At 43.4% G+C, this 14,986-nt stretch overlaps 1 protein-coding gene across 4 annotated transcripts in view; it reads right to left on the bottom strand.

Annotated features, from left to right (window-relative positions):
• XYLT1 (xylosyltransferase 1) overlaps positions 1-14,986 on the bottom strand; it is a 159,800-nt gene that overhangs the window by 8,745 nt on the left and 136,069 nt on the right. For all 4 annotated transcript variants that reach the window (XM_056503406.1, XM_056503405.1, XM_056503404.1 and 1 more), the window contains 2 exons: positions 11,839-12,034; positions 7,135-7,468 (listed from right to left, as the gene is read on the bottom strand). In XM_056503406.1, the coding sequence (XP_056359381.1) occupies positions 7,135-7,468; positions 11,839-12,034 (530 nt within the window). The remainder of the gene's footprint in view (positions 1-7,134; positions 7,469-11,838; positions 12,035-14,986) is intronic.

Below are 14,986 nucleotides of genomic sequence, written 5' to 3'. Positions count from 1 at the left end.
TCTGCCAACCCCTGTCAGACATCCAAGTGCTATCATTGATTTGTCTAGGAGAAAGAGCCAAGACATCAGCTGGTTTTGCTGTGGGCCTTTTTTCCCCTAAACAGATGAACCTTGCCCTGCTGTGCAAAAGTCACAACATTTGTTAGCTCTATCTGCCTACAAAACCCAGGTGGTGGCATTTGTGGCACTGAAAGGACAACACCATGGTCTTGGTCACACCAGACCACAATGAAACACGTGTAGCCCAAACATGATTCCTGAAGTGCTCCAGTCTCACTGGGAAAGTGTTCTCCCACGACAGTTACATTTTCAAGCTCCTGTGCTCACAGTCATTCACTTTGCATTGTGGCTGCTCTCCTTACCTTTCTATCTCAGCAAAATACAGTACAACACCCCAAATTTACAATATTGCAGTAAAAATCAGTATGAGGCTGTGACAATCCTTTCAGAGACCTAAACTGGACACTGTGGGTCAGGCTGCCCCTGTCAAAGGCCAGCTGACTTCTGAGAGTCTGAATGCACCAAGTTGCTGCTTATAAAATCAGGATGGGACCCTCCAAAAATATTCACCAAATGCCTGTTGGGAGCAAATTTCCAACCCTTTCTTTCCGCTCCCAGCTGCCTTCCCCAGCACCCTCACTCTGGCAGCACAGAGGATATCTTTAGCTCTGCCAACAGACACACTGTCTAGAAGAGAAAATGGGCCCATTCAGGCTACTCCAGGCAAGGAAAGCCACGGTGCTCCGTGAGCTCAGAGGACAGGAATTACATATTCATGGCTACAATTCCTTCCACATGTCCCTGCTGCCTGCACTGCAGCCTGACACTGAGGCCTTTCTTCCATGCACAGGACAGTGTCTCAGGTGCTGGAAATAAATCCTTGTATTTATTTAGAGGGAAAAAGGGATGTTTAATTGGAGCTTTGCTGTTACATTTGCAGAGTCTTTAATGCCAAATACTGTGCGAGTCCATTACTTCAAATCCCCAATTAAAATGGTTCAGCACATGCCCATCACCATTGTACATCATTTAACTGTTCATGCATTTATCTAAAACCCTCTTTTTATTTTAAATGGTAGATACCCACTATAACCTGTAGTCAAAATGAGTTCAATCTGTGCACATGTGTCAGGAATGTGCTCTGCCAGAGCACTGCAGTTTAAGAAGTAGAACAAGTACACATGATTAAATTTCCTCCTTTGGAAGCAATTAAATATGGAAGAGTGTTTGTCAACATATTAATTAAATAGGAACATTCTGAGTAAAAATTCCCAAATAAATAAGAGTTGGCATTACTAGCAGGATCATCTGATTGAAACAGGCAATTCAGAGAGCTTGTTGAATCAAAGCCTGTTGTGCATGTGTTTGGTGCATGGAACAAGAGAGATCTTTATTCAGACAAGAAACAGGATGAAATGGAACTTGCTGTTCTCTCTGGCTCAGCCTTGTACGTGTCCCAGGCCTCAGGACTTGGTGTGAATTTTATCCTTCACCAGGACTGGAAAGGATGAAAACTGCAAAACTGCAGGATTGTGCTGGGCACAGCAGCAGAGTGTTAAGGGTTACCACTGCTCACAGTGAAAGGTGCTGCTCCAGCCAAAACACACAGAGAGCCCTGACCTGCCCTACAGCAGGACAGCACCCCAGCCCAGGTGTCAGCACATCCTTGAAAGGAAAAGCTGGGTAACAGCAGCCTGAGTGCAGAGCCACAGGTACTCTACAGAAATGCTGGGGACTGCACTCAGAAGCCTCTCCTGCAGCCTCCAAGTCTTTGTTAACAGCTCACAGCAGAAAGCAGGCAGGAGGCTGCTCATCTGAGCAATGGCAGATGGGCTGCTCCTCTTTGCATGAAAGGAAAAATGGCAGAGAATCATAACTCCATAATTTACTGAGCTGCAGAAGAGAGACACTGAGGCTCCCAAGCCCTGATCAGCTGTAAAAAAGAAGGCTGGACCTACTGGGTGTGCTCATCAAACACTGACACTTCAGTCAAGTGTCACGAGGAAGAGCTCATAAAAAATAGTGAAGAATGTAAGGCTTGCCTCTAAATGTTTAGACATTTAAATCTCTATGGTTAGAACAAACAACTCAAAATTAGCTGAATTGCAGACATTAAGCCAGATTTTTTTTGCTGGCCCTTTGACTTCAGGAGGATGTGTATCAATGCATAATATATTCCTCTGACTTGAAAATATAACATTTAAGAACTTGGTTATTTTTGATGCCTATTTTTATTTGCTCTTCACTCATATGTGAGGACACATTCCTCAATTGACTCTTCTTGGTCTAACTTCTTTGGATTAAACACACAGCCTATAAGCAGCCACACAGGCTGGGATTTCAGCCTTTTTGTGTGGGTTTGTTCATCATTTTGCAGAAAAAGCAGATTAGTTTAGACAGAGAGTGGGCTAAGGAATGAAAAATGTGGTTAGCTTGGTACACATTAAGGTGCTAGACCTGTGGGTTTTTTAAAGCAACACAGAACATACAGCTTTATTTCTTTATTTGAATTGTGTTAAAGCCCTCTGGCAAAGAGGTAATTTTTTATTGACATTTTGTTTTGCTTTCTCTTGCAGCAAACAAGACAGTGCTGCATTTGCTCATTGTGGAGCTAATCGACTCCTTGTCAGCTGGATCTGAACTAAATTTCAAAGCAAATCCCTGTCTGCAGGGTTTTTCTCAGAATGATGATTCCAGGGCATGTCTGCTCTTCTGCAGTCATGTGCCTGCCTGCTGCTATTACTGTGTTTATCAAGAACATGTCATGTTACCTCTGCTTAATTTAAAGAAATCACAGCAGTTCTGACACAAGTTGCCACCCACTTTATAATCCTATAGATGCAATTAGAATTGATTGAGCCACTGCAAACAACCAAGGGCAAAACAAAGGTTTCCAGTATCTGCTAATTGAGATGATCTATAAATATGGATTAGGTTAAAAGGCCATGAGGTTCCTGAGTGCATCACCCAGGTCTGCTAATGCTGTCAGCTTTTCAGAGGGGTGGCTGCACTTTGGGGGCACAGGGACCAGGCACTGCTATTTCAGGCTCCATGGGAGCAGCAAAAATCAGCAGCCCCATGTCCAGGCCATGCCATCAAGCTGGGAGCAGAGTGGGAAAGGTCTCTCTAAAAGCAAAAAAGGAGGTTGCACTTTCTCACTTCTCTCCTTGCTTGAAGGAGGAAGGGCTTTTAAGGCATTCATTTATTTACAATCCAGGGTTTATTATCATCTTGAGGTTTTGGGGCTTTTTCTGCCCCAGAAGTGAACCTGCTACTGGCTCACAAGAACCTATTTGGCTTTAATGGAACAGGTACTATCCATTAAACAGATGACAAGTCATTATTGGCACTCCAGCTGGGAGAGCGCTGGGGAAACTTTGCTGTGAATATAAACTCAAATTTAAAAATGAAATTGCTTTGGCTTTTTCTCTTCCCCTGACTGTGACCCTGGGAGCTGATCACACTTGGCCTTTAAAGAGCATGGAAGGGGAGCAAGTGTGATGATGGGGATGCAGAGACAACCTCTACTGAATTTGCTGCTTTCTTGGGACTTGAAGTCTGCTGGGTAGCTTGGACTGTAGTCTGTGAGCTGCCAAGTGCTCTGAATGACACCTGTTATTCCTCTGCCTCTGCAGCCCTTCACAGGGGAGCTGGGCATCTGGCCTTGAGTCTCCAGTACTCAAATTCCAGTTGCCTGAAGCTTCCAGCAAAAGTCTCCCATTCCTGTGTGACCTGCCAGTGATCTTACACTCTCTGCTCCCTGTTTTGTCTTCTCCATATCCCATTCCCTCTTTGTTTGGCACAATCATTCCTAGAGCATCCTGCTGGTCCTTGGCAGCCCTCCTGGGTCTTTACAACAACCATGGAGTACTTGGCTTTGACACTCTCAACCCTAAACTGTTGTTCAGAAGAATGAACTGGAATCTGTCTGTGCAGGAGGTAGAGGGAAGGAGACTCTGGTGGAGAAAGTGAACCCATTTTCTCCAAATGATTTATCACAAATAAACCTAATTTTCTTTTCTTTTGTACTTTCTCCAACCAGGCAAATACTTGCAGGCACTCCTGAGGCAGAGTATCTGCTGCAGGCAGAGCAGACCACTGACACAACTCAAAGCAGAGAAAAGAGATACAGATTTGGATGACTGGAGGGGGAAAAGGAGCAGAAAGGAATAAGTAACATTAGATTATAGACTCTCCACTGAAGTAGCTTAGGGAGCCATATTTACAGTGGAAATACCCCAAACAGTATCCTCAGTAATTCCATGTAAGATGTGATCTCTCACAGATTCAGGTTTTGGAAAGGTCAATGAATCTGTGTTTTAAAAACAATTTACATTCTATCCATTACTCACATCTGGACACAGCACCAAAGAAAACACCCACCCTTGACTTCCCTTTAAGGCTTTACTTGCATGCACAGAATTTAGGCCAAAATTAATAAATAAATGGAAATAGAAAAATGAATAAATGAGTGGCATATGCTGTTTTTATAAACTGCTAAACAGAACATCTTTGCTGGCAGCTGTCCCATGATTATTTTTTATTTTGAATGCAATTATGAATTCTGAGAGTCATGATACAGGAATGAACGTGTTTTACTTTGATTATTCAAAAGAAGAGCCAGTGGCTCCCTTCATGATGCTGGAAACCAAAACAACTTTTCCTTGTTGTGCTCTGGGCTGCAGTGATGTGTAGATAAGCAATGATTCAGGAAATACAGATTGCTGTCATGACCATGTTCTCAGGATAGAAGATGTTAGTGGCTGCTGCCAGTTTTGGGCAAATGCTTTTTAGAAAATGTAAAAGCAAATTGCACACAAGATCATGGAGAGATTTTCATGTCTGTAACTTTGTGGACTCTACTTTCTAAATCTGGAATGGATGAGACAGAGGGGGCAGAACCATCACTGAGGAAATGCAAAGTGCTGTGAAATGCATCAGTCCAGGACAATCTTTCTGCTAGGAGTTGTTTTTTTATCAGGGCAGGGGAAGGCAGGGTGGGAGCTGCTGCTGGTGAGGAAGGATGGTTGGAAAAAGGAAAAAATTAAAGAAATCCCTAATAAAACATATTGCCCTCTTCTACTGACAACTCCTGGCTAAGTCTGATGTATTCTAGTTTTATTTTCAATGTTAAGGTAAGAAAATAATACTATTCCTTCATTTTAGACGATTTTTAGTGGGTTTTCTGTTGTTTACAAGAAATCATTCTTTTAAAAGTTTAATTCTTCTGTCATTCTCTCAAAATGCCTTTATTTGGCAGAGAAAAATGTATTAAAGAATAAAGTGGTGACAAACTGACAAAAAGATGGAAATCAAAGCTAAGTGATGACTGCCTGCACAGAGCACAACAGTGTCACCAAGACAGAAAGCCTTAAAAAAACAAACAGGAATTTGCATTGTAAATACAATTCTAAATACAGTGCAATGTCACTGCTTGTCCCTGTAATTAACTTTCTTCTCTACCTCCAACCCTTAGCCATCTACAGATTACACATCACATCATCAGTAGCAGATTACTCCTGAGACTTTCTTCCTAGACAATATTGTTCCCAAGCTTTATATTTCACTCCTGTAGTAGATTCTAGTTACCATATGAATGAACAGGATTTTTAAAAAAAAATATGAGCCCAGTGTATCAATGGGCAATATAGAGTAATTACACAATTTCAGTGGAATTATTCCAGATTCAGAGTTTGGACCAAAGGGAGTTTGGCCTTTACACCATGAAGTGTGGGCTTGTTTTTGAAGTCTAACACATGCTCACCTGTCCATGGGGCTCTCACACTGTAGGAAAAAGCAGCAAGGTTGCTGGCTACATGCCACCTTTTCCATTCAATTTATGCCTTAAATGTTAAATTACCAAAGAACATGGAATTCATTAATTTCCAGCAGACAAGCTGATAGCAGCTGCATTCAGAAGCAGGCTGCCTCAAACTTTGGAAATGTATTGCTGCTACACATGGTGTCTGTTCACAATTTATCATTGCCTATTAGCTACTAACAGCAGTGGGCTGGAGGTGGTTTGGTTCCTGCTTAAGAAACGATGCCACCAAATGTTAGCAGCAGAAATCAGTGAGTTCACTCTTGTGTTGGAAATGTGTGGAATCAAACTCCTGTTGAGTGAGATAAGAGCTGCATTAGCTCCCAGCAGTTGTCTGCTGGTGTTTGCATTACAGAAGCAGCACGTTGTGCTGGAAGGTAAATGCCTGACTCAGTTTATTTGCTGCCTTGTCAGGAAGAAGAACTTCTGAAAACTTAATAGGAGCATTCATGTATCTAGCAAATTTAAGATGTCTAAAGTTATGAATATTAATACTGGGCAGATGGAAGCACTTGAGCACTTTAAGAAGACTGGTAAAGATATTCAGAGCAACAAGCTTGTTTTGATCCTAGTGAATAAAAAACCAGGTGTGGCTGTAAAATGTTCTCTTCTCCCAGCACAGTGTCCTGGGCACTGGCTACAGATCCAAGGATCTGGATGATGCCTGTGCCATGCAAACAGGGGAGCCTGCAGAGCCTGGCAGCCCCAGAATGGCCTCTGTACTCAGATGGCTCAGGGCTGCTGTGGCAAGAAGAAAACAATTCCTTTCAGCAATCTGTCAGAGTGGGTCTGCTCCCAGGACTGCATTTGTAGATATTTCTGTAACAAGTACTGAGCAGGTGTCAGGCAGAAGTGAATGCCTGGACCTGACATGTCAGGTGAGTTCTGGCCTAGGGTCATTTTGTCTAATCCAGCATTTTGTATATTAATGCTTCTATTGTTAAACACACAGCTTTGTCAGGAAAACAGTTTAAACGTCTCTAAGAGGAAACAGGAATAAAAGAAAGCACAGAAAGGTCAATTTTTCTTTCAATTTCTAAATGATGGCTTTTATGATAGCTGTTAGATTATTGAGAGTCTGAAGTTCTCTGGATTCTGAACTCTGCATAATTTAGAGATACAGACAGTCTTTTGTTCAAGTGGCTGTGTTTTACTGACTGGATACAGCCACTTCCACTCAGTGCAAAAGTTTCCTCTGACTTAGCATCCATAAAATCCCTTTCTTTAATCCTTTTCCAATACAGTGCTACTTCATTTTTAACAGCAGCATTTACAGTAAATACAGGCAAAATATTTAGATTAGTAAAACTTACCTTGTTTGATAGGCTGCTGATTTGAGAAGGCAAGAGGAGTCACGAGGAATTTGGTTTCAGCCACCTGTACCCAGTGGTGCAGAATTTTTATTGTCCAGACACCAGGTCGTAGGGGCAGATTCAGGGGAGGTTTGTAGTGAGTAAACTCAGCACTGGATTCAATCAGAATATCATATGTTGCTGCAATGACATTGATGGGATCCACCCAAATGACAGTCACGGTGACATTGGGGCCTTTCCCCCATTTCTGCATCCCAACTGGCTCATCTGTCGGCCCAAGGAGCCCCCCAAAATTCCTGAACAGCCTTTCCTTGGCGTCCCACTCGGTGCCAACCTGAAAGGAAAGAACACAGTGCTGCTGCCATCATCTCTGTGACACTGATGGCTCGTGGCAAACAAGGGCTCGAGAGAGACACAGATCACATTTCTCTAATCACATGAATTATACATCCAAATAAAGGCAACATGACCCAAGATCATAATGAGCACACAAATTGTGAGGCAAGCAAGAAGCCTTGCTTTTGTGCTCCCTCTTTGACTGATAAAAATAAAAATAGCATTTATTTTATTTTAAGAGGGACACAACAGGTGACAGCAGCTCTCTCTTCCCTCCACAAAAACAGTCAACAAGGGACCAAACCCAGTGGCTGGACACAACCTATGCACAGAAAGAAAGAAGTGACCCATGATCTCCTGAGTCATGAAAATGTATCACACACTTGAGAGATGGTCCCTGCAGTGGAGACCTGCCCAGCTGCTGCAAAGACACTTCAGCTGCTGACACTGAGTCCTTTCCTACACCCCACCCATGAAATGCTGTCTCCTTGCACTCCCTTCCTGCCTCATGTGAGAATTTATTTCTTGTAAGCTCTTACTGTCCTGACAGTGACATTGTTTTTGATTTTTTCACTTTTGCCCTACTCTCCAAACAGTGCAGATGACCAAAGAGTGATTTGTTTCCTGTACAGAAAGCCTCTGTGGGTGACCTCTGGGGACCCATGCACACACAGGCAGGATCCCCACTTTCAAAATAAATGTGATATTGCAGATTTTTCCCACACAGAACTGTCCTTGTCCCTAAGCTCCATCTCACAAGGGCATGGTCAGAACTTGCTTTCCTGAAAGCATAAGAAATAACTGTAGCTCATTTGCTTCGGAGATTTTTCTTCTAGATTTCGTTTCACTTCATGAGAATAAATGATTCCAATATAATGCCTAAATCCCCCCAAATCCCCAAAACATAGTGATTACCTGACACCTATTACCTGTACTGGAAACTGTCCAGTCTCCAGTCTCTTCTAAATAAATCCCTGTGGTTGGCAGACAAATTACAGGAGGAGTGCAAGCAAAAAGCTACAAGGTCAGTAAAATAAAACCCTACCATCCTAAACCCATCTGTCATCACACAAATTCTTCCTACTGGGCTATGACACTGCAGAGTATGAGACAAAATGAGGCTTCCACTGCTCTGCAATCAAGGCAGCATTTCTGGTGTTTCAGAGGCTTTTCAGCTAATCAAAGCAGGCAGCAGAGCCCAGATATCAGAGCCAGGCACCGAGCGCCTCGAGGAGCTGTCAGTGTGTGCTCTCCTGACAGCACTGACTCCACATGCATGGAAACAAGCCAGGAAAGAAAAGCTCCTGACCAGACCTTATTACCTACTCTGCCAGCCTTCACTGAGGGGCAGCCATATCACACCCACCACAGCTCAAGGGAGCTGGAAATAATGAAGTCACAACATGTGAAACAAACCTACACCCTCCTGGGCAAGGGACAGTCTGTGAGGAAGCTCCTCCTACCACATTCAACATTACTTACTGAAGAACTCATTGCAGAAAGCTTACTTCACCCTCAAAAATTAAACATCCAACTATTTCCCCTCTCTTTAGTTTCTCATCCCTGAGAAAATAAAGCAGAAAGTTACAGTCCCCTTGCTCCACCCCCCAGGTGACACTGCTCCACTCCAGGCTGCACAGGAGATGCTGGGAGGTGTTCACATGCATAATAAAGGTTTGTCAGATGCTCTGTGGAAGAGCTGAGGCTGCTTTTGGGGAAGAATCACAACACAACTGTTGTCTGGCTGTTAAGCTTTGTGCATGGCACTGGGTTCCCTAAAGCAAAGAGAAAGTTACAGGCAAAGGGCAGGGGGAGAGGGGAGGGAAGGACAGACCCCCAGAGCCCTGAGTGCCCCAGGGCTCACACCAAGCACACTCTGTCCATGGGATCTGCCCTTTATGTCTGCCTTCCAGCTGGGGACATACTTTCCCATGATGCAGAGCCTGCAGTAGCAGCTGTTTTTAGAAGCACAGCATTTTATAGGGAATTTTACTTAAAGCACTGGTTAGAGGTTTATAACCCTTGAACTTTACACAGCTGAGTTCCCAGTACTGAGATGTCTGATTTTACAGGACAGGAGATATTACAGCCCCATGATAAGTTTCACAGCTCTTTAAAACACTGTGAGTAGGCTTTCACTTTCAAATAGAACACACAAAATATGGGACAGAATCAAGCAGTAATAAATATCTGATAAATTATGAAGGGATGTGGCACAGAAACTGACATTTTCCACATCATTATTTTAATCACCTTTATTTTGGGTTTCAAGCACTGTGCACAGGGCATGCTTGGAAAGCTGGAAATCTCTCACTGGCCCAAAACCTCTGTTTCTATCTCTGTTTGAACCCAAGATAAAATTTTCCCAAGATAAATTATCTGCTGATTATGGGTTCGTGTCTCATTGCTCACCACAAACAGACCATTAGGCTCACACAATGCACACTAATTGCCTGCCACCTAGTTTATTTTATTCTCTGTGATGAATCACAAGTCCTAACAAGACCAGAAACTTAGTGTTGAGCTGCTAGGTGGTGAGCTGAGACTTCAGAGTGTGCAGCAAAGCAATCCAATCCCCTGAGCCCAGGCTGGAGGACACAGTGTGTGCATTGTGCACAAGTTGAGGAGGTGTGGGAGTTCCACGCTTGGAAATCATCTCTCCTGGATTTCCTGTGAGTTGATTTGATTTGCCCCAGCCTGCAGCAGCCATGTGCCATCAAAATGTTGTCATGAACTCCCCCAGCTGTGGGGGACATCTGCTCAGTCTGGGGAGCAGAGGGCAGGAGCTGCAGAGATCCCATCCTCTCTGTGCAATGCCAGGGTCACAAATACCTGGGGAGCACTGCAGCATTTCTGTATTGAGCTGACAGAGGAGAAAGCTCCCAGGAAAACAGCCCCATTCAGCTTTAAATCCCTGCCAGATCATGGGGTGAAAGCTGTTAAAGAACAAGCAGCTCTGTGTATCAATAAGCATAAATCTTAATTTTACTTTCTGTGAACACTGATGCTTCCACTTTAGCTAATCTGCTAAGATTTTTTTCCACCTTGACAAAGCAGTGGCATTTTAATCAGCAGTAGCAGATCAGAGCTCTCCAGCCACACTGAAGCTGAAGAAGTTAATGCTGGATTTATAGCATGGTAACTGAGAGAATTATTTGGCTCAGGGGCAGAGATCACTGCAGGCCAAGAGAAGGCAGAAAGTAAAAAAAATACCAATTAAAAATTAAATTATTTACTTTTTACTATTCCTTGTGGTCTTTGAAAATATGAATCATCTATGAAAGAAGAGCACAATTAAAGAGGCCAGGTGAGGAAAATACAATGAAAACAAGCACCAAAACTCTTCTTGTTGAGTTTCCAATAGAAGAAAATGCTTCCTTATGCTCAAAAAGCTTGCCAGTGATTAAACTCTTCAAAGTACTAAACAAGCAGCAGAAATGCTCCTACAAATCACAGGAATTGGAGCTGGTGTGAACATTTGTCACTGCATGAAATGGCAGGCCTGCCATCACTGACAAATGAACCACACTGTCCATCCATCTCTTTAATGGTACATTAGTGTCATGGATTTGCCATGCACACCAAAACACTGAATCCCACCCAGGCATTTCTTAATTGCCCAAGAAGATGGTAATTTATGGACTTAGCCATAATGACTGGAACACATTTCTTCAATCAATTTTACACCTTAATTGAAATTTGCAGCTTAACAAGAAAAATCATGAAATTAACTGCTCAGACAATTGTATCTTCAGAACAGAACACAGATGTCAGGTCCTATTAGTAGTCAACTTTCCTGATATATTTTAGGTCGACTTTTTATACTCTGTGACAGACACTGGGACAAATTTCTAGAAAAAATAACAGGATTTGTGGGAAATCAGCCCCTGCTGTGATAATTTTCTCTTTTGTGTTACAACATCAATATTCTGCTCACATGTGATAGCAGTACCTGACTACCATTAATTTTATGAGTTTTTTTCAGTGTACTCTTGAGAGACACATTTAAACATGTCACCCTTTACATCTGGAATTGCAGAAAAATGGCATTTTCCCCAGGAGCCTTTCACAGCACTCACAACAAACAGGGTGGCAAAACTTTTAAGTTATTTTAAAATTACTGAGCCCTTTGACAACAACAAAAGCCTTCTATTTTATAAAACAGAAGGGGGTGAGGACACTCAGATTAATATGAGTGCTGACCACAAATCTGAACTGCCAGCAGTATCTCCTCCTATGATGATGTACACTATGCTAGAACACCACTCTCACCTCCAATTTCCATGGAAATACAGTTTCCAAAGGCTGCTGATTTAGTGTTCACTCTCAGGATGCCAGAGGTGGGCTTGGGTGGCTGCCAACACTCACCTCTGAGAACTGCAGCCTCCCAAAATCGCTGGGTGGACTGGCAATCTTGAAGACTTTCTTGGGCATCACCCACGTCTCCAAAGTCTCCAGTTTGCTGGCAGCCAGGTTGGTTGCATGGTGCCTGACCAGGAAGCCTTGGAAACGGTCAGCAAGGAAGTAAAGGTGGATGGAAACTGGATGGCCCATGGGGTGGTATCTGTAAAACAGCACAGCTCATCAGGTACACAAGAGAGACAGGGAATCTCCATTTACTTGGAGATAATGGCTTAAAAGCATCCATTTCAACCAGGAAGTCACCACTGTACATTAGGAGATTTCCAATGTGTTCATGACTCATTATCAAATATTCTTAGGCTGTTCTGATTGCCCCAAAATGTAAAAATATGTTACTAAGACTGTTATATGTAAAAATGTGTTGCTCATTAATTCCACATGCACAGCTTGAAGCTCTTCAGGAGCTCCTTCTATTCCCAAATCCCTTCCCAGGGACAGGGTTCTGCAGGGTGGCACTGCAGTGAAGGACACCTGGATCCAGTCCCCATTTTAGGTCTCCTTATTTTACAAAAAAAACTTCACAGTCTTTAAAGTCTTGAGATTGCTTTTGCTGTGATTGTTTTACTCATAATGAAAAAAGCAACCTTGAAAAAGGGTCAAACAACTGGGCTAAACCAGCCATTGAGAGATCTAGGAGCCTTCAGCTGCAGTGAGATTTAAAGACATTGTAGTCACAGCCTCAAATAATTAAAATGTGTGGTTGATGGTGTGCCATGGCCTCAGAAACATCTGTAACAATGTTTGGCTACATATGGATGCATAAATAATTAAACACGTGTTATTCATAGCTCAGAAATCAAATATTTTGCTACTTTACTGATATTAACTGCAAAATAAAAGAAACCAACCAGCATCACACCTTCCCAGTAAGTCAGCTAAGCCTGACCCTCAGGCTTGTTATCACAGTTAAAGGATGAGCACTAAGGATGAGCACCAAGGAGGACTTTCCATTGCAGGGGTCAGCAACACCCAGGACTCTCTAGAGCTGGAGAAATCAGCATAAGAGGACAGGGCACCAACAGAGGCTGCACTGAGGGACCAGCAAAACCACTGCAAAGCTACACAGCCCATGTGACAATCTGACTTCTGTTCTCAGCACTAAGGCCTCCTGTTTTATATGTGTGCAGCAGCAAATATTTACAATATCCTGAGTAAACTGCCTCTTGGCAGCAGAGAGTAAAAATGCCCAGAGCTGGAGAAGTGAGTTAAATCTCAGTCACACATGAGTGCTGCTCCCAGGGAAGATGCTGGCACTCCATCCCTGTGGAACAGCAGCAGTCTGTGGGGCACAGCTCCCTCAGGGCAGGGGCAGGGCAGCTGCTCTCACACACATCTGGGCTGCTGTGGAGGGCAGCAGGAGCTGGGGCTGCCTGCAGGATCAGCAAGGGAACACTGCCCAGCCCAAACCCATCCTCCCTCTGCTGCACCAGACATGCAAAGTGAAGGGGGAGAGGGAAAGTGCAAACACCAGGACAGCACACTGCCAAAAGAGATGTGAATACGAACCTGAGGCTCATCTATCTGTCTCTGCTCTAACTGCTGACTCACAGTGTCCTGAGGGGGGCTCAGGTCGGTATGAAAACAAAGCTCAGCTCTGTATCACTGTTTGCAATTCCCTGCACTCCAGCCTGCTGGGAAGGAGCTGTGCTTTATCCTGGAGACAGCTGCTCCTATCTATAATCTCAGCAAGCTTGAAAAGCACCTTGAGTTCCTGTGCAATGGAAAGTTCCTCAGAAACAAAAGTGATAATTGATATAAATCAGCATCAGAACTCTGGCAAAAGGGGTGAGAACAAAAGTAATTGTCAAATTATTTCAGTACTGGTTATACATAGTCCCCATCCTCTCTCTGGCTTCACTCTGCAGGACAAATGACCCAGGACTTCCTTAGGTCTGCCTTTATTTCATGTAAGGAAGGCATGCTATTAGTGATTATTTCTATCTAATTGTTATTGATCTTTTATTGCTCTGCACTGGTAACCTTCACTGACAAAACTCTAATAGGAATCTGGAGCACTTATTGCCACATCTTTCTAAATGGGACATTGCTCAGCACTTCCATGACTAATTCAGGAAGGTCAAGGCACATTTGGTTCCCTCTGGAGAAGACAAGAGGGGCAATGTCCATCCATCAAAGCGCATGGAGCATCTTCAGTGTTTGCTGACTTAGGCTCTATGTGTTTTCTATCTGGATAAAAAAGGGCAGGCTCCAGAAATACATCCTGAAGAAGGAATTAAGAGATGGTAAAGTAAGACTTTAAAAGATGAACCCTCTCTGCTTTGAATCTAAACAGCTGCAGATGTTTTTGCAGGCAGCAAACAAGTGCAAGTCTAACCTCAGGAATTCTTCCTTCCAATCCCTTTTAGACTTAATTCTTCTTAGCCAGGCTTATAGGTGAAAAGGAATCTAAAATATAAGGGGAATCTCCTTTTAAAGAAAAAGGACTTTTATTTGAGATAAATCTATCTATCTATATATAGATAGATAAACACCTACATATATTTCATGAATTTGATGCCAGTAGATTTTACCAGTTGCAGCACACTTGGCACAGAGAGCTGCACCAAGGAGGCAAACCAAGCCAAGCAAGCTGTCTGTACTCCATGTGTGCTCCCAGGGGAACAAACAAGCAAGGACCATTAACCTGCCTGTGCTCACATTCGTTCTGAATCCTGTCCTCTGCTTTTGGGAAGCATAATAGAGGTGAGCACGACCTCTGCTGCAATCACAGGGAGGGTTTAGGAGCTGGGGCTATAATGCACTTGCTGAAATTAATCAAGGGGAACGCAGCAGTGGGGGCAGCACTGCCCAACTGGATCCTGTCAGTCTTCATCAGGCTGGAGAGGAGCTCCTTAAAAGTGCAGCAAACAGGTCACATAATGTCAACCCAGACTAGCCAAAGCTTTGTTATGGACATAAATACTCCTGGAAATAAGTGCTGTGCACTTGCAGCTGCCTGGCCCTGCTCGTGGCCATAGGCTCTGGCCAGCAGAGACCAGCAGGAGCCTCCTCAATGCCCAGCTGTTGGGAAGGATGAATCAGGAAAACCTTATAAATATGATTGCCTAGAAAAAGATTTTAGAATATGGAAGCC

The sequence above is a fragment of the Oenanthe melanoleuca genome, chromosome 14 (assembly GCF_029582105.1).
Source record: "Oenanthe melanoleuca isolate GR-GAL-2019-014 chromosome 14, OMel1.0, whole genome shotgun sequence".
NCBI lineage: Eukaryota > Metazoa > Chordata > Aves > Passeriformes > Muscicapidae > Oenanthe > Oenanthe melanoleuca.
This window is presented reverse-complemented; position numbering and strand designations above follow the sequence as displayed.